The sequence below is a fragment of the Gambusia affinis genome, linkage group LG02, assembly GCF_019740435.1.
Source record: "Gambusia affinis linkage group LG02, SWU_Gaff_1.0, whole genome shotgun sequence".
Lineage (NCBI taxonomy): Eukaryota > Metazoa > Chordata > Actinopteri > Cyprinodontiformes > Poeciliidae > Gambusia > Gambusia affinis.
Window position 1 is genome coordinate 16,203,124 of NC_057869.1, and position 27,365 is coordinate 16,230,488.

General features: G+C 38.9%; 1 protein-coding gene across 3 annotated transcripts in view; it reads left to right on the forward strand.

Moving 5' to 3' along the window:
* The window catches only part of zfhx3b (zinc finger homeobox 3b), a 206,059-nt gene that overhangs the window by 165,210 nt on the left and 13,484 nt on the right, over positions 1-27,365 (forward strand). For all 3 annotated transcript variants that reach the window (XM_044139043.1, XM_044139053.1, XM_044139034.1), the window contains 3 exons: positions 14,257-14,364; positions 23,575-23,711; positions 24,240-24,440. In XM_044139043.1, coding sequence (XP_043994978.1) covers positions 14,257-14,364; positions 23,575-23,711; positions 24,240-24,440 — 446 coding nt within the window. The remainder of the gene's footprint in view (positions 1-14,256; positions 14,365-23,574; positions 23,712-24,239; positions 24,441-27,365) is intronic.

The window sequence follows — 27,365 nt, forward strand, 5'->3', positions numbered from 1 at the left end:
TTTCTTATAGAATGATCTGTTATTAGGCAAATGAAGTGCTGCGGGCCCAACAGTAAATCCCTCCACTTTGTCATGGTGTGCTTTCAGTTATCTCACCCGACTCCCTCATTCATTGCTGATGTTCTACCCACTTCACCACGTTATACCAGGCAACCACAGCCTAGTGTTTGAAGTCTGTCACCCCTTTTTGAGCATGGATGACGGAGGAAGGATTCCAAGTTGTAATCTGTGCCTTCTTAAAAGGCACACTGATCTTAGAAAAATAGTCGGCTTTCACCTTAAGACTTGTCTTTAAGTCAAAGACTTGTACAACAGGACAAGTTCATATATTTTCATTTTAACCCATTATAATTCATATAACAAGCTGATTTTCTTTTCTTCTTCTGGAATTGGTAAATTCCAGTAATTAAAGTTAATTTTTTTTAACATAACCTTTACATCAAATTTTAATTGTTGGTTGCATTAAACAATTCAACTAAATATTTTTTTATCCCCAAAAAAACTTTTGTTTGACTTAAATCTGTATTTCCCACAAGAGAGGGAAGCTGGTTGAAATTGTAAGTGGGTATGGTAAAAGAGAAGCGGGTAGGATGCATTGTAACTGCTAGACAGGAATTGATTGCATTAATTGATATGCCAATATGTAAGCTTGTTACATCCACCATTGCTGAGGATGATGGCTAACAGGTCCAGCTGATCAATGGAACCAATAAAGGCTTCATCCATTAATGAGGGATGTGGTAATTAATGTTATCCCTAAACCAATTACCTCAGGCGGTGCATCTTCAGGAGAGCCCACCAAATAGTCCAACCAGGTTATCTCTGTTACACTCTTGGCAGTTTTCACATGCTCTGAGTTAGCATGGCTGTAAAGCTGTAATCTTTCCCAGCGTTTAAAGCAAAATGTTAAACAATGCTGAAGGTTATCAGCCAAATTAGAATTGCTTTCAGAATGGAGACCTCCTTAACAATGTGTTAAAGTCATGCTAACTGATCTGCTGATTGAGGAATGCAATAATAAAATCAGTCAAACTCATTGTTCGACCATATCCCATTCATCTCAAATGCGTCTTTGAAATTTGAAGCTGAAGTTATACAGTTGTGATTGGATCCTCTCCTTCATGTCAAGCTATACATTTTTCTAGTTTTCTTTGACATTATCTGAAACTTTCAGGTGATGAGCAAAGTTTCAAATGCCACCCTGCTGTCAGATAGCAAAAAACCTTAGTCACCCTCATTGTGTTTGCTCATTTCATGTAAACGACATAGATAAATACAATTTGGATTTCATAGCTTGATCCATCAGCTTGGTCAAACAGTGCTACAATTGTGGCAATTCTTGATCTACTGGTGACCCGACTTTGAAAACTAATTAAAGATAAGTCAATAAAAAAGATCTGATGTTTGCTGTTATCCTGTACCTATTTACACGCTCTAAATGACTTGACGAGCAGCCCTCAGATGTACAATTTGTTGTATTCTTGCTCATAAACATGTGCTCATCAATTTGTCTTTTAGTAGTGAAAGCCTTATAAAAATATTAAAAGGTTTGTTTGTTTTTAGACTGTCACTGTTCCTGCCTCCACTGATTTAACAGAACAGGAAACTACACAATGTGTGAAATGATGACTTATTAGTTTGGACAAGCCCTTCAGACCAAAATCCAGTTTATCTAATGGGTGTTGCAGAAGTGCAGAAAGGTCCATCTGTCTCTCTGGCCATTATCTGAAGCCTTAATCGGGACTTACAGCACGGCAGGCTAAATAAACAGTAAGTAAGTTGTCTTGGGTGGAGGAACGTCAATGCCTGCAACTTGCTCAAGCCTTCCCTTTGAATGGTTCTGTATTGACCCCTAAGGACCCCACGAGAATTCCCTAATTGAAAATTAATATCGAATCAATGCAGCTGGCCATTTGCATATTGATTATAAACATCCAGGAAGGCACCAAGTATGTCTGGGATCAATAGGGCCCTTCTGCAGCAGGCCGAGAGCACTACATCACATGGCAGCTGCCTGCTCCTGAGGTTAATGACTGCTGCTTGTTAAGGAGTTCTTGTCAGGTAGAATCCAGCTGTGGGGTCTTTTGGCTAAAGCTAGGAAAGTGAACGAAGACGTAAACTTTAATGGAAGAATGTAGAAGCATAATCTAGCACATTTTTTAAAATACCATAGTGATGTTTGACCATGTTTGGTGTTGTAAAATTTTATTGGGTGTGTTCTGTATTTTGGCTTGGTGCCCTATTGCTGAACCCTGATTAAAACAAACATTGAAGATACCTATATATTACTCTATCCAAAAAAACTGAATATTGTATAAAAGTGCAATATTTTTGCCCGTCATCTCAGAAAATGAAACTCATATGTTCTATAGAATCATATATTCTATATATTAGTTTCTTGTAATTTTGAGGACTATGGCTTAGTTATACACAATGAAAACCTGAAATTCAGTGTCTCAGAAAATTAGAAAACTGTGAAAAGGTCATTACTGGAACCTCATGGTGTCACACCCTTATCAACTAATTAACTTAAAACACTTCCTAAGTTTCCTGAGCCTTTAAATGATTTCTCACTCTGAGTCTGTCGGCTGCACAATCATGAGGAAGAAAGCTGACTTGACAGATGTCAAGATAACGGTCATTGACACCCTTCACATGGAGGGTAAGCCACAAAAGGTCATCGCTGAAGAAGCTGGCTGTTCAGAGTTCTATATCTAAGCAATACCTAAACAGAACATTGAGTGGAAGGAAGAAGTGTGGTAGAAAAAGGTGCAACAACAACAGGGAGAACTGCAATCTTGAAAGGATTGTCAAGCAAACTCCATTCCCTCTGCTGATGAGCTGTATGTAGATGCTGATTATATTTTCTTTTAATGTGCTGGTGCTTTGAGTCACAAATTAGGGTTTAACACAGATTAAATTGAAACTCCTCTTACTTTCCACAAGTTTAGGACAATTGAAGAAGTGAAGGCAGGCATTCCCAATTGACCCAAAAAAGTGCAAGTAGAAGAAATAACAGGTCCTACCAGCTGCACATTACACAGTGTGACACAGCCATTCCTCACTTATGGGGTTAGCTTCAATAAACTAACAGATCTTTCACAAACTGATTCTCTGAAGATGCAGGAACCAAAAGACCTGGTGTGAAACTCATGTTAGAGCAGCTTATCCTCCAGTCTATGAAAGATAAGGTTTTGAATTAATGTCTGTGCAGTTTGAGTCCACTCTTCCTTTGCTGGAGCCCACCCCCATTCCAACCCAGCCCCATGCTCTGCACTGGGAGATGAGGTCTGGTAGCCAAGAATGGAGTGTTGGGCCCAGAAAACCAGGCTGCATCTGATTGCTTCATTACAGACCCTTTCATTGACTTGGTTGCACTGAACTGATGAACTCAGGCAGTGGACAAGAGCACATAATGGGTAGAAATGAATTCTCATCACAGCCTTCTCAAGAGGCCACCGGTCCTGGCTTGAGCCAACAGAAACCATGGCTGAATGAAGAGGAGGGATCAGTATTGGTGCCTATTCATGAGCAAGAGACAGGACTGAGGCTGAGGGCATGATGGAGCGTTAGGATGTTGGATCAGTACACAGGGGAGGAACCACAAATCCACAGAGAGCCATATTATTGTAGGCAGGGTGTTTTAATGATTAGTTTAGTGATTAGTGTTTGCTTTCTCCTGGTAACTGACACCCCTGGCATAACATTTTCTCAATTGTTTACTCCAGCAGTTCTCCTGAGACAGCCCTTTGCTAGTTAGAGGCCCTGCCTTTAGGCCTTATAGTTGCAACAAAATGCCAACCAGCGAGATAAATAATTTAATTTGTACCTTATTGGGCTCTCACCCCAGCTCTCCAACTTTTGGCTAATGAGTGAGAAGAGTCTTCCGCAGCAAAGACAATAAGAGCTCCTATTATATTAAAAATAACTATAACAGCAACACTAACAACAACATGCATATACAATAAAAATGCAAGATGTGGTAAAACATGGTACCAATTTAGCAGGAGGCCAGGTCTCTGTAGGGGAGAGACTGTTAATTCCCTGACCATGCCTCTGAGAGGGTATGAACCTCACCACCCAGACCCACTTATTTCCATAAGTCTGTGCTCAGTCAGCATTAAACAGAGGAGAGGCTGTACTGGAATAGCTGGTGTCCTGTGAGTACTTATGATGCTCAAAACACCAATGGTTCTCTGTGAAAGTTAAAGTTAGATTAAATAATGTCGCGTTGTATCATCCTAATGTCCTGTGAATATGCAAGACTCAGAAATCCACTGACAGTAGAGTTAGCTGGCACCTTTCTGAGAGTGCGCTCTGCTCTGTCCTCTTTATGCCCGCTGCCATGAAGCCCCCACCCCAACATTCATACCTGTTCACTCAGCACAAATTGGATGCTGCAAAGCCATTTAATTGGCCTCTATTTCAGAATCCAAGGACATGTGAACTGTCTCTCTAATATCTGCTCCCCTGCAGAGCTGTTCTCAGCTGTATTTTTTAAAAACTTTTATTTTTTTGTCAAGGTAAGGGTGTGTTAAAGCTTTTGGACATCAGACGGTCTTATAACCCAAAAAGAAAAAAATAATAATAATTTGACCTCAGTGATTGTCGCTGGAGAGTTGAGGTTTTTCTCTTTTAGTACTGGGTAAAAGATACATGAGCAATATGAGACACTACAAGTCATTTTGTTTCATTTTTATTTCTAAAAGATGGTCTGTGTGATGTCATTTTGTTTCTTTCATTTTTGTTTCCTCCTTTCTTTCTGTCCTACCTTCCTTTTCCCCTTCCTTGCTTTCTTCCTTCTTTCTTTTCCTTCTTTCCTTCCTCCCCTTCTGTCTCTCTTTCTTCCCTTCTCTCTTTCTTGTCTTGTCTTCTCCCTCTCTTGTGGCTGAGCCAAAGTTAACTGAGTAGCAATGTTTGACTGTAATCACTCCAAGGCTCCTTCTCTGGAGAGCAGCACAGCGGGCAGCGCAGTTCCTTCCCTGTAGGAGGTTTCAGCTCACTTTCTCCGTCTTACAGCAAAGCAAAATTTGCTTGCATTCAATCACACCTGTTTAAACTTTACAGCATTTTCTTATAGGTTAATTCATCCACTAATAATCAGCAATAGTCTGCAGCAGTTGCAAAGGAAGTCGTGTAATCTGTGTTTGTTTTTAATGTCAAGTTCCTGACATTTTTGACATTCAAATAACTTTTTATTTGGCACTGCATTCCACCATCTTCATGTGTAACATTCCAGCCTCTAATTGTACCCTATGCTTTGCAAATAAAACTTAAAGACCTTTGTATAATTAAGGAAGTAAACGACCCAGGCACAATTACGTGAAAGTAAATTACTACAAATAGATAAAAAAAAAGATGCTAATCACATGATTTTTCTTTTTCCACCTGCCCTCAGCCTTTGCCAAAGGATCAAGGACAAAATGCTGTATCTCAGTGAACTTTTAGTTGTGATGAACTTATGAACCAATTTTGTACAACATTATGAACAGTTGCCTAATAGTTGGTCCAAAATAGCCCTGACCCAGTGTGGCATAGATTCCCTTGGACCCTTGAAGGTGCACTGTGGTATCTGGCACCAGGATGTTATCAGCAGATTTTTTTTAAGTCCTGTAAATCGTGAGGTGGATTGGATTTGTTTATGCAGGATAAAGATGCTTGATTGGATTGAGGTCTGGGGAATTTGGAGGCTACATTGAGACCTTATATTCTGTTGTACCTCTCAAGTCATTCTTGAAGAATTCCTCTCTTGTGCCTGGAGAGATTATTCTGCTGAATGTTCCCAAAGACATAACTGAGTATTCTCTATCAAAAGGCTTTGAAGGTCTTAAGCAATGCTCAGGTTGGTGCTAATTTAATACAAACCTTTGTAAGAATGACAGGAATCAAGGTTAACTGGCAGAACATTTTCCAAGGCATCACTTTGTCTGCACTGGATTGGCTTCTTCCTACAAATATACATCCTGGTGCCAGCAGACTGGAAACCCCCTACAAGATCTATAGTTTTTTTACCTTCTGTGACCATCAGAATGTGGCCCTTGTTAATCACTAAGTGATCACAAGGTTAAGCTGCTGTTGCTGTTGTTTCCTTTAACTTCACAAGTATACCAGGAGACTCTGGATTTGAAGATTTGAAGGTTTGAATTTTTTTTATCAGTTTTTTTGGATTGTGATGTTTTCTTAAATTCAATTAGTTTAATTGCATTTTCTATAATTGCGCTGAAAAATGCCCTGTGTTTATTTAAAGCAAAAGGCAGTCTGCCTGTTACACACTTATTGATACCAGCATACAAGGTAGTTACTATTACTTTGCTGCTGAGAGTGAAAATAAAGATTTTCTGAATTAAAAGGATCCTCAGACGATAGCTCAGGCTAATTGTGTTGGATCTTGCATATATCTCTAGTTGTACATCGTTTGTAAGGGCTAAATGCTGATCAGTTAGGAACGCCTTTACAAGCAGTGTCCTGAGTGTGTGTTTTTGGGACTGCTCTGCTGCCAGAGAGTCTGATAGCTCTTGAATTATTTATTTATCAGGCTGCTGGACAGTAGTCACAGCGACCTGGGCCCCTTAGCGGCTGTCTGACGACATCTCTCCTCTGCACTGGCCATTAATGGAAAGGGGAAGAGGTTCTAATGAGCAGGGGACACTCTGTGCGTAGGGCCAGAGTTTTCTAACCTTCCAATTTTTTGTTCCTCTTGCATACCGACCCGCCGTAGTGAATAAAGACGTAGCAAAGATCTGAGTGCAGAACTTTTTAATTAGGTAAAAAAATGAGGTTAGCCGAAGAAAAAGATTGGAGTGGAAAAGAAAGATAGAAACAACCAGCCGTTTTCCTATTAAGGCGAAATGTCAAGCGCAGTGGTGGAGCAATAGTCTGTGTGCATCCCTTTGTTGTCCTCCCTGACATTGAAGGCTAATTTTTCATGGTTATTTGAACTGGAAAATGAAAGAGAGGTTTGTGATTATTTCCTATAAATGACAACACAATCGCATTACGCTTCAGTACAAACACAGAGAGGATATTGCCTTTTCATATTTCATGTGAAAGTAATGGATGGTCTATGCAAAGAGGGGCAGAAAGAAAGACAAATGGTAAAAGAAAGCTCCCCATGTTTGATTTGTGTTAGAAATTGAATAGATGGAGGTGCAGTGAGCTTTTTTTTTTTTCCTTTGCCCAATATGTGGTTGCTCTCTCAGGATGTTTTAAAGTGCCTCTGCAGTGTAATCATTGGATTTCTTTAGCAATTAGCTATGAGTAACCAGCCAGTTGCAACCGAGAAGAAAAGTTTCCCTCCACATCCACAGTCTCTGCAAGAAAAATTTATATCAACACTAAGGTGTCCTCATGTGCTTTCTCCATCCATAAATGTATAGCGGCATGATGTAACAAACAGAAATAAGTGTAATAAGTGAATAAATAAAATGAAACGCATCACACCTTTCTCCACCTTTCCTTTCTACTAACATGAAACATCTGAACTCAGCAAGCCGCTCGACCTTTGAGAGCAAACACGCATCAATGCTACCCTACATTTTAGATTTGAAATGAAATTGATTAGCAAAATTGGTATTCATAACCTTGTAGGATTCTGTTTTATCTCTGCGTACGCTTTCATAAACAAACATACGGTCAAGCTCAGGGCTTTGGATGGAAACGGGGAGGCAATATGACCACAGAGGAGGATGGCAAACCCGCCTACTCTTGGGAGGCAAGCTGAGAAATATGTTTGTGGACTTTAAGTTTACAAAGATTTGAAGAACTGAAAGGAGTGGGGTGTGGGGTCTTGTACCAGCAGGACTCATGTAAATAGGACTCATGTGGGAGCTATAAGCCAGACTCTAAGCACGTGCAGAGGTAGGGGCTGCATACATCCCGCCATGGCAACATTGATTTTCTGAGCTAATACCACCACAGAACGGTCCACAGGCAGATGGAAGCACTACAAAGATATGCAAATGGTACATTCGATAAATCGACAGACAGAGATCTTTTTCAGACAGTTCACTGTACTGGTCTGCAGTGCCTAAAAGGAGAGATAAACAGATAAGTACCTGTTAATGGACACAGATATACACAAGTGTGCACACTCAGTGAAACATAGGGGGACCTGCCTGCTACCTGAAAAAACTTGGATCAATGGGAGAAATTCATATTAAGCAGTGGGGCTTCAGAAAAGTCCATGAAATAAGTGCTCGGACCATTCAGGATTACCTTTTCATATGAAAAGGCCTTTTTAATGTGTCACGCTGCATTTTGTTATTTTCAAGGCTTTCCTCACGAAAGCTTTTTGCACTATATCTTTGTATGGTAAAAAAAAAAAACTGTGGTTATAGTCGCATTCAGTGCACTTATTAGTTAGATATAAAACAAAAGCTGCTGGGTGTATGTCATATATAATAGATGTGGGCTGTCTTGTTAAGCCCAGCAGGCTGTATGTGGCATAGTCTCTGTGGAGAAAGGCTCTGAAGCTTACTATACCTGGTAATTAAAGAGATTTTGTGGCAAAAGCCAAACATCAGGAGAGATGAGCTATGAACAGAAGAGCTGTGACAGTTTCAGGTTATGTGATTTTTGTGTGTCCCTCTTCGCCAAATGAAAAATCAATACATTTTCCGGGTTATACATATTCAGAATGTCCACCGTGCTTCCGCCCTGATGGAGAGAGGGGCCGGCGTGGTGGGGGCTGAGTCAGGAGTCGGGTGGGGGCAACGGGGGCTAGAGTGTTCGCCTGTCATAACTGTACCATCGCATTTTCCAAGCCACTGGTGAATATTTCAGAGTTGATGTGATTGCCCTTCATGACAGCGGTGATGCCTTTTTTTTTCTTTTTTCTTTTTTTTTTTCATCTATCTCCCTGCCCATGAACTGCTTGGCTCCTTTGAATAGTCACAAACAAAGTAAGGGGATTGTAGTTTGAGCTTGAGGAAAATGAAGAAAAAAAGGCGCATTAACAAAAAGAGGTTGATTTAAAAGCAGGCAGAAGTGGAAGACGATAAGCATAAATGCATGGTGAGACGGGGGGTGCAGAATAGGGGGCATGGGGGGATGGCTTGCTGTACCGAGTAACTAAAGAGGCAGAGTGACTCTTTGTGCAGGACAATGTCCCTCAGGCGGAGTAGATAAAAGAGTATTGCCCAATGATGCTTTTGCCCCTTATCCAGGCTTTCAGGCTGCCATTCTATCAGGGCAAAGGGAAAAGTACAGCCTGCATCTTCCATTGTGGATGTAATATGTGTTAGTTTGCCGCCATCATCTTAGACATTTAACAAAGTCAGGGTTGTGTGTGTGTGTGTGTGTGTTGTGTGCATCAGATGGAGCTGAAGAGTGAGCAGCCCTTGCATGCTCAGTCCCCGTCTACAGCCACATTAACCTAGATCCTCCTCTCCTTTATCACCCGAGTAAAACACAAAGACAAAAGAATTGGAGCAGCACACTTTACTTTATTTGTAATGTTTCTAAACATGTCATTACTGCAATAAGTATTTCTAATTAGTTTCCCAAGAGGTGACACATTAGGGAAAATATTTTTAATTGAATAAGTACCAAGAGCGTAAAAAATGGTTAAATGAGCTGCAATGAGAGTGCTTTTTAAATCTTTTTTATCTCCCATAACACGGAACAATATTGACTTTGAGATGTAAGGGGAATCAGAATGAGGACCTATAGGCTGGCGTGATGTGCATGTGCCAAAGACAAAGCAATGGCTCAAATAAGGAGGGGTTACTGACACGCTTCCATTGCAGCTCCTAAAGCTGTCTGTGATTAACTTGCTCTATAAAGTTTTTTTTTTTTTCCTTATTAGCTGCCTTAACTCTTTACCCCTCCTCCACCAGCTGCACCTTTCCTCCGCTGCTCTCGCACCCTTTTCGTTCCTCTTGCCCTCAGCCCATTGGAGACACAAAGTATTCATTCACATGTGGATCCTGAGGTCAGAGCAGGGCCAGCAGGGAGAGACCAGTGAGTCCCCCCATAGACAGGTCAGGAATCTAACACGTAACTCTGACCAGCAGCACCGAAGTAGCCTTACTCATCTTTCCTTTCAAAAACCGTGATACTGTGTGGGAGAGCAGGGAGCGAGGGCACATGTGAGTGGAGCACAGAGACAAAATAGACATTCATTTTGCATGAGCCAAACTCCCTCACATTCGGTGCATTAATTTTCTGAGATATTACCACACTGGGTGCTTTAATTTGATGGAAGTATTGTTGCTTAGATTTCAGTTTTTCTACACATCAGTTTGAGTGTTTTGACAGCCATTTCAAATATATATATGTATATATTCAGTGTGTCCATCCTTAATTTAGTTTTATTTCAGCATAAGTAATGCAAGTGGCAATTGTCGTTTCTGATAATATCACCCTACAGTTTATTAGATGTTCATAAGGAACACACATTTTGTCTTTGTTTTTGGACATGTTTTTCTCAGTTGAGGTTTTATGAGGTGCACCTTGTGAAGGAGAGGAGAGAGCTTCTAACAGTGTCGGTGAAGGTGGGGTGGGGGCATTAAAAGTTGGAAGGGTTTTGCTGTTTATTTTGCTTTAGAAGAGGGAGGAGTGTCCTGTGTACGGAGTGCAGAGGTGCTGATATGAGGAGCGGACAATGCATGAAAGCTCTCAGCATGGGTCCTATGTCTCATTGTCCCTTGGTACCCTCCTGTCACTTTCATTTTGCGCCCTCTAGTCCAGAGTCAGGCCAACTTTAATACATGGAAGGGGAGCACTGGGTGTTGGAGGAGGCAGAGGGGGATGCTTAAAAGACGAAGTAGGGGAGAAAGATGGAGTCTGTGAAGTGTGAAATAAGATTGCTTTTTATCCGACAGAACAGCGCTATGGAAAAGGAAGCTGTCCACCCTGGGATAAAGCATGGGGGGGCTCACACCTATCTGATTTACTGTACAACCCTGTGACACCTGCCTAAAACTGATGACAGCAGCTTTGATAATGATAATGAGAGTAATGAGGGCTTAGGGACAGAGCCACAGCCAGAAGGAGGCAGAACGCAACCTTCCTTCCAAGAACTCAGGAGCCCGGCAGAGGAAGAAGTTCAACTCATCCCTCACAGGGGTGATCCTGGGCACATGCATGTCCACCGGCAGCAGGCATTAGTGTTGTTGTCTGAGAACTGAATATGCAGCAGAAAATAGTTTGAGAACCACGGGAGCCGTTTTCAGGTGGGACTGCAGTTCCGCACTTTTAAAAGGCAGTTACCATCATAGCGGTATATTCAGCTGAGGCCGCGGACGGAGGAGGAGCCTGACCCAGTGAAAGATATCCAGAGTGACTATTATTACTTGCTGCTGCTCTTCTCTACAGTCTGGGAAGGAATACTGGAAAGTGCAGTGGTTACCATCAATTATTTATTAGGCCGTTTGTGCTTGTCAGTCTGATTAGCATTAGTGTAATCACTGCTCTTCGGGGGGAAAAGGAAGACTGCTCTCTCTCATCTGAAGGTAATCTTTCCATTTTCAGTGTCTCATCTTCACCGGACAGCTTTTGCATAGCATCTGCTTTTGTCATCTCCACATATTTCTTCCCGTTTTCCTTTCCCCATGTGTTTCTGTCTGACGCTGTTCGGCCCCTTCCCCCAGCACCTCATTAATGTGTGCGAGCAAGTTGCTCTCTCCCAGCTTGTATAGAGTGACACCTATGGGTTTGAGTAAGCCTTTGCAGTCACAGGCAAGGAAGAAAAACTCATGGGGAAAGGCTGCAAAGCGCCTGAATGATGTGTGTGTGGGTGTGTAGCGGTGTGTGTGCATGTGTGTCTGTCTGGGAGATGCTGGAAAAGAGAGCCCATGAACTGTCCCCACTGAGTGACTGGCAGAGCAGGGCTGAAATTTATATGCTCAGAACAGATGAGTTTAATCTTTGTGTCGGCAATAGGCTTATTCAGCTTGCATGATTAGATTAATGGAACTGTTTCATATCATTGTATTAGAATGGTTAATGAAGACAATTAATTAGAAGACAACCTTCAGGCTATTGTCCTTTACATCTTTCAGATTTGGGTTAGAAATGGCCCACTGCCATAGCTTTGAGTGTTTCTCCTAATCTATTTCCAGAGTTAATCTGCAGCTGCAGTTTTAGTGTCTCTTCCATTTGCATCCTACTCTTAGGCCACTCGTGACCTTTCATTAATTAAAGTCGACCTAGCTTTAATCATTCTGTAATGCGGTTGTAGATGAGACAAGAAATGGGCAAAACCATTTGCCGCTTAGAGATGTGAAAGCGCTGCTGGAATCATACGTCTGCATTTCTGTATAAATTATGTATGGGGCTCTGTGTTGTGCAGGCTCAAATTGTCATGCATGTTGATTAAATATCTCGATAAAGCAGAATAAAAAACATGATGGGGGAAGAAACGTATGCGTACACATATGTGCAGGTAACGTGTTTGTGCTCGATTTTGGGGGCGGGTACACGGAAGCTAAATAGCTTTAAAATGTAGGCTGCCTATCACTGTAATGTTTGAGAACAAAGTAAGTATTGATGTGTGGGTGGAGAATTAGTCTCACTACATGTGTCACATAGCAGGAAATGACACATTGCCCCAATTTTAAAGGTTAAAAAAATTTACCTGGGGATTATTTTGTAATCTAAGCACCTATGCAACTGCACAGCATCCTAATTCTCATGCAGCTGTGGAGATTTATGTAGACATGAGGTAGATGGGATTAAACGACCTTCCAGAAGATTTTGGACTCTTTTAGGGAACATTTGGTGTTTCTTTCAGCAGCCCGGAATGTTCTAGATAGAATGTAGATTTTATACATTTAAAGAATTTTTAAAAATTACTTAAGTATTTATTTTCTAGGTGTCTCCCTCACATTTAAAAATGTTTATTTAAACAATGGATTGCCAGAATCCTTACACTTCTCCGACAGCTGTTTCCTACAACAACTGTATTGGTAAGCAGGAAGTGCTTGCTAGTTCGTGGTTGGGAATATAAAAGGTGTTTCCTGTTCAATTATTGTATTGTTTCTTTGTTAGTGTCTTTTTGTTACAGCATAGCCTCTTTAAGCACTGAAAAGTTATGTTTCTTATTTGAATAATTTTCTTACAGTGGATTTTTTTTTGTTTTTTTTGCTTGTTTGTTTGTTTTAGGATGCATCTCAGTTATGACCCTGACCTTAATAAGCAGGTTTGTTGATGAGCAGGAGCATTCGCTAATTGAGAGAATTGATGAGGGACAATGTAATGTCATGAAAGCGGTTTTGGCTCATGGTATTCCTGTAGTGAGCTCAAACTAGATGCGCAATGACTGCAGGGCTGAATACTTGACCAGGGTATTTCAGTAGCTGTTGTACTTTTGTCAATATATCAATAGCTCATACAGTAGAGACCGAGGCATGAAAGCATTTTCAAAAGAGCATTTAAGTACATTTGCTGAGAATTAGCTGACTTGTGTAATAACTGATAAAGCCTATCGACTGCGGCCTAGTTTACTGTTGTCAGATCAATGCTGTTGCATGCAAGTCTCTCTACTTTTAAACAAACTTAACAGGCAGAGGGGATGTTCACAGGGCACTGGAGGGAAATAAACATGATTGATGCGCTTTTTATTATCTGTTTTTGCTATCTTTTCCTCTGTGTGTTACTTACAAATGGAGTTATTGGATATCCATTGTTGGGACTTTGACGCTCCTAAATGGCCCTGATATATCGAGCTAATGCTTTTAAGATGGTTACAGGGGATTTCTGACTTTGACTTGGCATAAAAATACATTGAATTTTTGGCCTGAAAGTTTTAAATATTTATGATTTTTTTTAATAGTAGAATAACAGAAGAGAAACTGGGTTATTGGTATTGGTTAGTAATTTAGCAGATTGCAGCAGGGGACAGTAAAATGTGTGTGAGAGAATGGTGTGTGATAAAATGTCTATTTCTTGAAGGATGCAGTTATTTTTCCATCTACTAGGACACTTTTTTTTTCCTTTTGCAGTTTTGTATCCATACTAAATAAGAATAAAAAAAAACATTCTTTCCTCTATGAATCAATATTTGTTTTCCTCTTCCCTCATGATTCAACTCTGATTTAATAATTCAAGTCTGACTAAATATTAGTGTTATCAGATACTACAGCAATAGAAAGCAGATTCTGTCCTCTTTGTCTGCTAGCCTTGCAGCTACGTGTCAGCAAATGTAATTGTTGTGAGCTCCTATAGAAAAAAAAAAATAGTTGCCGTCCCTTTAAGTGCTTCCACCAATTCTGATGGTGTGGTGATTTACATATTCCGGTCTCCCTCCCCCTTCAGGAGAGCTGAGCGAGGATGTGGAGGCTGCTAGTGAGACCACCACAGATCAGGAGGACCAAACCAAAGACAGAGAAAGTGGGGGGGAGAAGGAGCTCACCAAAGGGACAGGTAAGGCCAGCATTAATACACTTTTTTTTTTTCAGGGAGCACTATACACAGCTGCATGGCTGCAACTTCTGAGAGATGTAAACGATTGACCTTTTGTCTAACTAAATTAAATTTACTGTAATAAATTAATACAAAAAACTTCACGGGCTGTTATAAAACTATACTATTCAAATCAACAACACTGCACACTACAAATTTTGCTAGGAACAATACAGATAGGGTAAGCAGTCAATCTATGTGATTAGCTGAGGTGTCATGTGACTCTTGTTTTGTTTTTGCTCAATAGATGAGCAGGGCCTGTGTGCAGACTCCCATGTGATCCTCATTCTCAACTTTGCGGCACACAGAGTTGGACACTAGCAATATAGAATGCATAGAATGTTTTTTTTTAATACTGGGATTTCTATTTCTCTGTTTATCTATTATGTTGTGTGTATGTGTGTGTGTGTGGGGAGGGTGCGTGGGGTGTCTTTGCCAGGGGCCTGAGCTCAGGTTGAGGGGAGGGGTCTCTGGTCTGAATTTCTGATTAAGCTTGCTGCTTTTCATTGTTCGAATGTTAAACACTTTCATAAACCATATGAAAAGTTTGAAGGAGTTCTGCTATTAGTTTTAAACCATCCACTTTAAATACTTTTGTTGAAATATACACAGAGACTTTCTGAGAACTTAACTGCACGATGATATTTACATCATTTCAAATTTCATCAAACAGTGCATGGATGTGAAAGCTTTGGCATGCTTGCAAGAAGTGTTAAAGTAACTAGAACATGTAATGGAGTCCCAATATTATGTTACCATTAGGGATGAGCAATTGTTTTGTTGTTCACTGCTATTAGAATATAGAAATTGATGATCCTTGCAAACCCCCAAAGGCCTACAATCTGACATTATTGCTTGGATGGGTATTTCTGCAGAATTATTTTTTTCCACTGCTGATTCCCTAAGAGCATCAAATATTATAAACTGTGATTAAATGCAATTAATACATATCATTTAATGGTAGTTGCACTATCTAATGTGAATCATGTCCTAATAAAGCCTATTTGTTAATGAGTATATTTTATTTATTTATTAATTTTGCTTATGGTGCTCTGACTACATGCAGAGAGATATGACATTTTAAATACTTTTTATCATCACTTCTATTATTGCTACTAATAATAACATTTTAAGTTTATTTTGTTAGCTCATAGTTGTTATGATTCTCCACTAACACATTATAATCTCTTAAACATGTCTGCAGCTTTACACACATGACTTAATATGCTAAAACAAATGTTAGCAAATTGAATGTAGCTGTAATATTGTTTGGAGCAAGTATTAAAAATAATAGAAGAAATAGTTTTTCTACATATTGACAGAGGCATGAAAACAATGAAATTCCAATAAATGAGAAGCAAGTTCACTGCAATTCAAAATGAGGTTCTTTCCCATTATGTACCATGCATGTGCATCAGAGCATCAAAGTGCATCAAGCTCAGAAAGATTCATTTATTTACTGATTGCCTTGCTTTTTTTGTTGTCTTTTATTTTTAAGATAGGAAAATTTAACCTTGTTGCAGCTTTCTCTTCTCAGCTTAGCTAAATCTCAATGGCTGTAATACCAAAAGCAAAAGTTGTGAGTTTAGATGTCTAGTATACCATAGAAAGGGTGCTTGATTTTAATGACTCTGAACAGTATCAGGCCTAGATAGACGCTCTTCACTTGTCTAATGTCTTGTGTCTAACTTCCCTTGTCTAACTGCGAGGTGTTTTGATTTGCACAAGTCAGGTTGAAAGTTGCAAAATAATCCGCACCTTTTGCATACCAAAGTTTTTATAAAGTACAGATTAAAAAAAAAAAAACTTCATCACAGTGTTTGAAGCCTTGCCTTTGTAAAACATCTTTGATATTTGAACTTCTATTTTAAATGAGGCTGAGTTGTTTGTGCTCTTTGAAAGGGCGACACTCCTCTTTGATGGAAGAAATAATGATATGCATGCCTGACTGAATATGGCTAAAAGTATGTTTTAGCACATCAAAATAAAGCACTTTAAAAAGCATTAAAATGAGCTGGCCGATTAATAATTCACTCATACCTGTGGTGCACAGGAAGACGACTCCTTGCATTAGGATTCCTCCTTTTTGAAAGGCATGCAATTTGATACAAGCATATTCAGTTCCTTTCCTCCTCTGTCAGTCACTAATCAGCAAATAAGAGTGTTTCTGTGTTTTCACAAAAGAAATATGTGCTTGCATATGAAAAATTTACAGCTTCCCCGCAGCTTATTAGAAACGCTTAGTTAAAAATAGCATTGCATTAGGGAACCGGGTCTGAAGTTCTGTTTGATGTCAGTGGAAAGGAAGGTGGGTGGGTAGGATGGTGTGGTGGGTTCACGGCTGTGTTGGGAAAAGTAGACAGCTGGAGTTTAATAGGAAGGGCTCTTTTTTTTTGTACTTCCTGCATTTTTAGAAATACAATACTAATTCCGAAGAAAATGCAGAAAACTTGTCTTGTTGGAGCAACGCCTCACAATGCATTTTGGTGAGCAGAGGAGCACTTCTGTCAGCTGTTGATTATCAATTAATGTTGCATAGAATGTTACAACACGGCTGATCTGTTATCAGTTAGAAAAGGTGTTCAGTTTCCTAATGTCCGACCCAGAGATCTTTCTAAAATTCATCATTAGAACGAGTGAAATACTTCTTCTCATCGTTGTCATGTTGCTGTTGGAACGGAGCGCAACATTGTTCCCTTTACAAATGACAGCCACTGTCAGATAGACAGCATTAGTGAACACAAGGGGGGGAAAAAAAGCTTCCTCCTTTTTTAAAGCCACTGTCAATCTTATTTTCTCTTTCTTGTTGCACAGCTCCTCAGTATTCATTAAAATCATTTAGAGGTACATCAGAAGTCTTTGTAAAATGCATATGTATTTGGCCTGTCATCTCTTGAAAGATGCCTTCATTATTCCATAGCTTTTTATTTGTTGCAGGGACAAAACACGTTTGCGCATGTAAATATATGTACATACAATGTATTTAGATGTCTTTTGCTTACAAACACTGTATATTGTGCAACTTTTGAATTATCATAATTGCATTCATACACTGATTGAAAAAAAATTTAAATTCAAAAGTCATTTGAAATGGCATGTGAATGGTAGCTATAGCTGCCACTGAAGGGTCATCTTAAATGATGTGCATAAAGTATGTATAAATTGATAATACTCCCATTTTTCTCCTTGCCTGTTCCTCTCCTAGTGGAGAATCTACGGATTACGCATACGGTCAGGATCCTTACCGTTATTAAAGCAGATGATGTATTTCTGCAGCACTTGCAGGAATCCATAAGAATGCAGCTGGAAGTGAGGCAGGCTGAAAGTCAGTGTGGGTTAGAGAAGAAGGTGATGAGAACTTGAAGTGATAAAGGGGGAAAAAAAATGGAAATTGTTAATACACCTAGAGGCTCGGATACTGTGTGATCTAAGATATTTAGCATAAACGGTATGGCGAAGGTTTTAACTAAACGGTATGGCAGAGATGAGGCGTTGCATTAAGAAGAGGACGAGTACGGCTTCTCTAAAAAGTTTACCGTTTCAGTTCTGGGCTTTAGTGGAAGTTGATAAATAATTCCTCCTTGTGCCTTCCCCTATATTCAATTTACACAAGCTAGAACAAGGTGGTGGAGGCAAAGGGTGAAAAATTATATTTTTGTGTGGGTCATCCACACTCTGTGAACTGTAACACCTCAGGGAACAGACAGACTTATAAGTAGGCTAAAATAAATGGTTCCAAATTGTTAACATGGACCGAACAATAAATAAAATGTTTTGTTTATTATTTGTACTGGACAATTTGTAAAACAATGCACAGTTTTAAGACAATTTAAAAAACTTTTTTTGCCTAATTAAAATAGATATGGGTAAGTTTGCAACTTCATACACAAAAGCTGGAGAATTTATTTTCTAACTTACATATTTATTTTTATTTATTTTTTACTCTTAAGCTATTAGGGATATTGTGTAGGTGTGTTTTGTCACAGTTATGTCTTGCACCAATTAAATGTGACACATAAGTTCTAATTCAGTCTGCTCTTGGCTGGAGTATACAGTATTTACACAACCTGTACATAAATATTTATGCCCTTTGCTGAATTCATCAGGATTTATCGTGCCACCTCTAACCACACTTCATTCAGAAGAATTAGAATCAGAATCAAATGTTATTCAAAACACTGATTTAGCGTTTTTTTTTTTTTTTTTAGTTTTTTTTTTTTTCTTTCACTAAGATCATCCAAGAGTGTCAATAATAATACACATCCCCAAACAGATTCTTTGAGCTATTTGTATTACTGCAGTTTTTGGTTTACTTTTCTTCCTTTTTTTTAAAATCACACAGATGTATCCAGAAAGAACCTCCAAATTATCTTCAGCTAAATCTCAACACTAAAACTGAATGGCTGTCTGATTGAAGACTGAGCAGCTGCAGTGCACATGCTTACAATATACAGCCTGTGTGTGTGCATGGGTGTGTGTGTAAGTATCTGTGTGTGCTTCTGGCTCCATATCCACCTGCTGTTTGAGTCGATGTGCTTCAGTGAGCACATGTGCACATTCAGGTGTTCTGTGGGTAGGAGAAGCAGATGTGCTTCACACATTGCGGCGGCTGCATGTAATCTGGATAATGAAGCTGATGATTAGCATCCCCTAGACGCAACACTGTGGCATTGCAGCCCGCTCATTTTTTTTAAATTCAGCTCTGTTTTGTGCTGCTAGCCTTTTGGCTGGGCATATCCAGAAACACACAAATCAAATGATTCAAACTGCTCTCCGCCTAACATTGCACGTATGCAGATTTTATTTGAGCACCGTTGAAGCTGAAATTGCACAACTCAACTCAGTTATAATTCAATTATTCAGGCTTAGAATGGCCACTTTAACTTTTGGGTCATTCAGTATAGTGGTGTTTTGTTATTGCTAACAATAACAAAACAGGTAGGAATCTCGGAGATGGAGCAGTGGAAACGTTTACATAATCATGTCACGTCCTTCCAGTGTTTGTCATCCCTTAAATTATAATTCCTTTTGTCTTTGAAGATAATAGGCCATAAATTGTCCTTGTTTGTTAGCCACCTCCCTGAAAGCTCAGTGTTTATGAGTCTTCCACAGGGTTTCTAACATTCAGAGCTGTGTCCTGCAAAGGTGAATCACTTCTCCTTCTATTATTCATTGATACTCCTAAAAATTCTCTCCATATCTGAACATTTTAACTTCCTCATAACTTGCATATTTTAGTTTTTTGCTCTTTCCTAAATAAAAATGTGTGCATTTTTGCTTCCACATCCCTAGTTGAAATCTGCTCTGTTGGGTCTTGCTGCATAGTAATTACCACAGAAATAAAAGACGAAATGGAGCACTGCCCTTTATTGCTTTGGGCACTGACTCAGGCCGCAGATTAAAAACCTGGTTAGAAGTGGAGGGGGGTGGGGGAGTGAGAGAAAAGGCAATATTGTTAACATAGCAAAGACAGAAAATGACTCGTAGCACTGTGGGAGTTGAATCATCTCCATATTAATAGCCAACTCGCCATGGGAATAGAGGTGAGGATTTCATGCAGCGCGAGAAGCTGAAGGGCGTTGCAGGGTCTCGGCGCGTTGAAGGTGAAGGTTTTCAGTAGGAATGCTTCTCAGAGTGTCCTGGAGTCCCAACATGAACAGGTTAATCTTTCACTCTCCAACATGGCATGGACAGGAAGTATGATCTTTTATGATGCTAGCAACATAGGCCTGAACCTGCCAGGGCATGAAATTGTAATCAAGCAATAGAAGCGGCAGAGAAGACATCCACCTTATTTCAGCTACTGGGGATGCTATTCAAAACACCAGCCACCTTTTTCCAGTTAATACCGCCTGGTATGCTGTTTATTTTTATTTCTACAATATGGAAAGCCTGTCAAAAAGACGTACGTATAGGGGCAGGTGTGATTTTGCACTCATGGAAGATTTCAATGGTAGATGACCTATTGTGGTTAATCCAGCCTCTGCTGTGTCAGTCACTCTGTCCAGCAGCCATCTTTTTTCCACTTGAAAGCACAACAAGGCAGCAAGGATTTGCTCCAGAGACCGGCGCAGAACTCTGGCAGCCCCCCTTGCTGCTTGACTAATACAGTCCAGCTACGAAAGAGAGACAAGGTGCCAAAGACCAATTCACTTACGGGACTCGACAGCAGAAAAGCCTTTGGTTTACGGAAAAGGGGCATGAATTAATAATCACCTTATTGGCTTGCAGTTTTTTTTCTTTTCTCCTGCTCTGTGTGCCCTGCTGGTGCTTTCACACAATAGCCATCCTTTGCATTTGACGGAAGATGTTTATTGCAGTTGAATGTTCTCTATCTAGTGAAGGTGCAAAAAGAGACATTTAAAAAATATATCTGACAAACATTAAGGTTTAATGCACATTGACTTTTATGTTGACTTTACAGGATTTGCAAGACTGAGTTTTAGTGTTTTGGTGAATGTCTTGTAGATTTATGTAAGCTCCTAATAAATATTACTCCTAATCAGCGATTCATTGGTGAAATCAAAGAAAAAATTAAGAGTCCTTCTTCTTCTTTCTATAAACATTTTTGTTAGCCTTTCTTCCTTTTAAATATATTTATTTATTTTAATCCACATGCCACCTTTTCTGATTGAATTTAAGTTTAAAAATCGGTCCTTTCATCAGACACTATATATAAAAGTATCTAAGTAAATAAAATGAAAATGTTATTTTTCTTCTTTATAACTGGAAAGCATGACTCTTTGTTAGCAGTTGATATTTAAAGCATGTTCCATGTGGTAATCACTGCTCCATTGGTAGTTCTCTGCACAGTTTTAGTCATTGTTTTTGAGCCAACTCTTGGATCATTTTTGGACATAAATGAGGGAATAAACCTAAACTAAAATTGTTTTGATTTGATCTCAGTTCTAGGTTTTGCAGTGTTTCAGAAAAAAAAAATATTGTCCATGACAAGAAAAAAATATTGAAACAGTAGTTATATGTTAGTCATGGGCTGCTGATGATAGTGTTGCTCTGTTCCATAGAGGGGCAATGAATCAGATTTATGAAGTCCTAATTAGCCATGACAGACTGCACCAGAGAAAGGCCTGGGCAGCTCCTCACCTTACACACCTTCCCTCTAATTTACACTTAAGCAAGAAGCACCTCATCCAGAAAACACAGGTTTTAGCAGCTTTCAGAACAAAAACAGCCACTTGTTGCACATCTGGTGCTAATTGAGCAGCTCTGGAAGCATAATTGTTATGCTTATTCTCTTAATCATGAGACTGAGAGGAGGTTTGATACTTTCCTTACTGTATTTGTAGCTGTACATTTATGATTTTACCCTCCTGAAGTCATCAGCTCAACCTTCACTAAAAGATAAATATGCACATTAATCATTTATCAGTTTCTATATTTGCTTCTCTTTTAATCTTTTTTATGTTGCAAGGAGTGAAAGCATCCTTCCTTACTTTGTGGGTGTTGATGTTAATTATAGTCAAGGAGCTGCTTGTTGAAATAATGAGCTGCTGACGGAGAGCGGAAACGGCTCCTTGCCGATTGCATACTCAAAAACACTTTTTTTTTTTTAAAGTATGATCTTCAGCTCCATATAAAATTTGTCTGTGCAAAACAATTCACCTAAACTGGAATCTGGATCCCACACCTAAAATGACTAAAGTTCTCTAAAACAGAACCAGAGATGACAATTTTCTTTATCTAGCAAGAGGACTTTAGGCAGAAGAAAGAGTGGACTGGAGCAGAGTTGGAGGATGAATTGGTGAGCACAGTGCCATGACTGAAAGGTTAATGTCAACGAATAGGAGGTTCTTTTTGTTTAACATTTCCTTTGTTTATTGGTGGATGTGTTTAATAAGATTGAGTGTGACTGCACCCTAATAGGGTCTCCATGGCTGATCTCAGTGTCTCTGGGAGATCTTACAGACTCCTCTGTCCTAAGCCAGGTCTCCCACTGGGTAATCACCTCAACTGCCCTCATCCTGATTGGAGCTGACATTTTAATGTCTGGAGTAGGAGTGTGGTCAGCCCTGTTTAACCTGACCCCCCCATTGCCATACCACCCCTCCCATACCAGTGGCCTCTGTTCTCAATTTGCCCCTTAAGAACTGTACAAATCAGGCCAAATTTAACTCTTTATAGGGCTGTTAGGGGTTTGTGAGACAACTCCTTAAGTTTCTCAATAAACACTTTCCACTGGAGCTACTGCTGCAGTTTCCCTTCACAGATTCTCTGTAACTTTAACTTTTCAGTTAACACTGAAAAGTTTTTGTGGAACATGCTTAGCTGTGCCACTAAAACATTTGTTGCACAAAACATTTGTTTGTTCATTTGTTTCATTCATTCATACACAAAACATTTGTTTTGTTCATTTTTGTTTTTAGTTCATAACCTTTATACACTGGAGTTCTAGTAAAACATGGTTTTGGATTATCTAGAGATGCCTTTTCAAGCCGCCGCACACTATATGATGCAATTTGATTCAGATGTTATGGAATAAATATTGTGAATAAATATATTAGAAACATTACAAACAAAAAGGATTTTCCTAAGTATATTAATTAATTCATATAAACCCCTTAAACAGTGAGTACGCCTAAGAAATCAAATTGGACCACTTCACGTCTTGCTGTAAAATGTATCAGGCGAATCGAGCCAAGCTCTGTATATAATGAGGGACAATGTAAGAAATAAAAGCAGCAATTATTGTGCTGCAATTTTTCATATGACACAATATCAAACAAATGTACACAGAGGAAAGTCACATTTGGTGCATAGATGTTGACAGAGATCTCTGCCCCTCTGCAAAACATGAGAACATCTGTTGGTCAAAATCAAAGTAAGAATCTCATATGATGGGACATTTTGTAATGAGGTGAAACTTAAATCTTGTGCTGTGGTGTCGTTTGGATTCCACAACTCGAGACTCAAATGGCCCATCAGTTGGCATTTTTAGTGAATTCCATAACTGTTTGTTATTGATAATAATTTACCTGCCCAATTCCCATTAGATGCACTTAAATCATATCTGAGAAAGACATCCAAAGTCTCTTTATTCTCACTTTTATTGATCTGGTATCAAGCTGCCAGGTTCTCAAATTGTCCTAACATATCTGTTGCTCCCTCTTAGTCCTTTTGTTTATGTGTTTGTTTCTATTGGAATATTTTCAGGTGCGTCTGGCCACTTGGAACGGCACCAGTCGGATTCTCCTCTTCCCTCCAAAAGGCCCTCTTCCCGCTCGGAGGTCTCTGACAGCCCGCTCTCCTTGAAGCGACCCAGGACAGCTGAAAAGGGAACTGCAGAGCAGGTCAGCATTAAAAAACACAGATTTTTATTTTTTATTTTTTTATATATATATATTGACAGCCTATGATGATTTTAAAAAGCCTACTTTCCTTTGAATTAAGGGTATCTGGCTAAAGGTTATCTCGTCATTAATTACAGAGACATCATTAAAAGTCTCAAGCTTGTGAATCAGTTCAATATTAACCTCTACAAGTAATTCTCAGTGCTGAGCTTTTTTATGTTATGCAGATTTTTTTCTTTTAGATCTACTCAAAATTAATTTAGCAAATTTGCTAGGCCAGCACTGCTAATTGTGCATAAGCTGGAAAATCAATATGGTATTTGACAGATGAGACCACTTTCAAGTGGGTGCCAACTGCCAAGACTCGGCGCTGCTCACTTTTCCACATGTGTGGGTGTGATCAGAGCGGTCTGCTGTTAGAGGGGAGTACCACTACTCTTCCCCCTGAGATACAGCTTCTACTAAGACAAGTATCCTGGTTTCACCATGTTAACCTTTTGGTTCTTCTGTCTCTGCCACCACCTCCAGATGTTCCAGTGCCCCTACTGCAAATTCACCAACACGGACCTGAATCGCCTCAGAATGCACGTGATGACACAGCACTCTGTTCAGCCAATGTTACGCTGCCCACTGTGCCAGGACATGCTCAATAATAAGATTCACCTGCAGTTCCACCTCACACACCTCCACAGTGTTGCACCCGACTGTGTTGACAAGCTAATAGCCACAGTAAGTCCTGAGTTATTATTACATATACTTTTAATGTGACTGGAAGTAGAAGGACTGGGAATGTTGAGAGGGTTTAGGTAACCAGTTGTACTTCTAGGTGCCTTCAAACATCTAATGTGAGCGCCTCAAAGAGAACTTTATTTGTTATAATCTGCACCGAGCAGTCATTTATTTTCACTATTTTATTATATCCTAATATCTCATAATAAATGGGGAGGGGTCGAAATGCAAAGATGTGCTCTAGTTTTCTGAGCCAGCATATGTAAGAAACTAATTAAACTAAAACTTTGTAAAAAAAAAAAACAAGATGTTTAAACTAGAACACAAGTGTTTAAGTAAAGCAAATACTATACTATATTATAAAATATAATGCCTTACAACAGTATCTATGATCCTTGAACAATTTTTTATGTTAGAACCATAAATGTAAATTTAGGCTAATTGAAGTTTATGGTTGCTAGTTTTGTTGTGCCACACTATTTTGAAATCAAGTGATGGATTTAACAATGCTCTGTAAGAATTTAAAACTTTGAATATCTTTATATAACATTATCCTGCTTTAAGCTTTGCACACATCCATCCCTGGCCTGCCTGGTGTGTATACCATGGTTTTCATAGTGTTCTCTAACAAACCTCTGAAACCTTCACAGAACAGTTATATTAATATCATTATAAAGTTAGTTACTTACAGTCGGACATTATTTACTAATGAGGTGACTTGGGAAGGCACTTGGCTGAAGTTGATTTTATCTAGTTATTCATTATTACATGCAATACATGGGTATTTAAACACCATGCATTGCATAGAGCAATTCTAATAAAGTGTATTAAAATTAAAGGGGTAAACAAGACTACTGTAGTTGAACCTGGAGAGCTCTTTAGTTTTTAAACTTTGGATTCATACATTGTTAGCTATTCCTTATTTATTTTCTCAACAACTTCAATGAATTCAGAGACTAAATCCTTAGTCTCTGAGGAATAGCTTTTGTTCTGGTCAAAGCAAGACCTTTTGATTATAATTGTATTATTTGTGACACAGATCAATCAATAAATAATTGACAACTGAACAAAATATATATATATATATATTATTTACTACCTATTCAGTAGCAAATAACACAATCACTTTTAAAGTAAATAAAATATTACAATTGTAGTTCTTGTGATGTGTGAAATCAGTGACTCTCAATATATATTATTTTTGCTCTTGTTTTCTCAAGACAAAACAATCTTTGCTTTATTTAAAACACATCAAGGTTGAATAATCAATCAAAAATTCCCAATTTTCTTCTAAATCAAACAGCAAATCTTAGTTCTCTTCCATGCTCTGAGGCTAAATAACACACTGAACAATCACACTATAAAACATTTCACTGTCTGCTTCCTAGCCATTTTCATCCCCTATCTCGAAAGTAAATGACATGCACATTATTATGGTAGATAGCAATATTTATTTCTTTTATAGCGCTAGTAATGTACTGAAACACTACAAGGGGAGACAGAACAGAGGTAATATAACACACATTAAAGCCTGAACCTTTTTACAGCTGGTGAATGCAGATGGAAATATACTTCATCCCTTTCGCATGTCTTCTTTGAATACCCTTATTAATTCTGAGATAGGTGACTTTTATTTCTTTCCAAGTGTGCATACTGATGCATTTACTCTCCCTTAATTCATTTGTTGTCTTTGCACTTCCACCTTTCTTTTTATTTATTTTTTCTTGCGTGTCTCTCTTATATATAAAATACATTAACTTATTTAGTCTGCTCGCCTTCATTCCAGGTCTCATTTTCTTTTTGCCTTAGTTAGGGGCGATGAAAATAATTGTGCTTCATTAATTCTGAGTCTGACTGGATGATAGTCATTTTAAACTACGTCTGCCAATTAGGCAGTCTGAATTAAAAGTGACTTTGGGACCAACTCTTTCACCTTACTGTTTAACGAAGCCATTGTTTAGAAACTGCCAGGTTTCTTATGTAAATCAAATATTTGTCTTTTTTTTTGTAAGTTTTATTGGTGTTTTGATTTCATACATGTAATTTTCAAATGTTTTAGGACTTTTACATTAAATCTAAAATGTATTTTTATTAGATGGGCAGATACTGACATTTTTACAGTATTGCGATTCCAGTTCATATTAGACCTGTAGCATATAATTGTTATATATGATGTACAAAATGAAAAAAGCACTCCAAAAGAAAACAAATGAGAACAAAACAGCCAAGATTGCTGCAGAAAGTTGATAAAGAGTTGTCACATTTGGTTTGAAATGCCAGACAGAGGATCACAGAGGATTCAAGGCAAAAGGTAGTGCTAAGCTCACATTTGAGTTCCTATATTTAGGATTTACATGGCATTTTATGCAGTGAGGAGTAAATAAAAAGAAATGTCTATGTTTAAGCCAGCTGCCTATTAAGGAATTTAACAGCTGTTTGTTGTGAAACCATACAACCAAAAATTTGTCATAGTAGTAAGTGAACACTTGTGAGAAAAACTGCCATTCGAAACATTAAAGTTTAGCCAGAATTCACATAAACCTAAACATTTATGCTACAGTTCTGACCTGCATTGTTCCTCTGATGTGTCATTCATTACCCAGTTCCTCCCAACAGCTATGCCAGGAGAAAAGTCTATTTTGAATTACTAAATCGAGTTTGTTCAACGGTGTTTGTATTACTCTGCACTATGTATACAGTCAGGTAGCTGTCAAAGTATGACTTTGAGGACAGGTTGTCTTGTCACTAAAACTTTATAAGTCAGTCTACAGTTTTCCCACAGCATGGTGTTATTTGGCCCTGAAAAACAATTTCTATCAAATGCTACACATGTGTTGGATGGATGAAAAGTTAAAACACTCATATCTTAACAACCTGTATGTGCAGTCACCCTCTTCATTTTACTCAGACACACAGAAGAAAGAA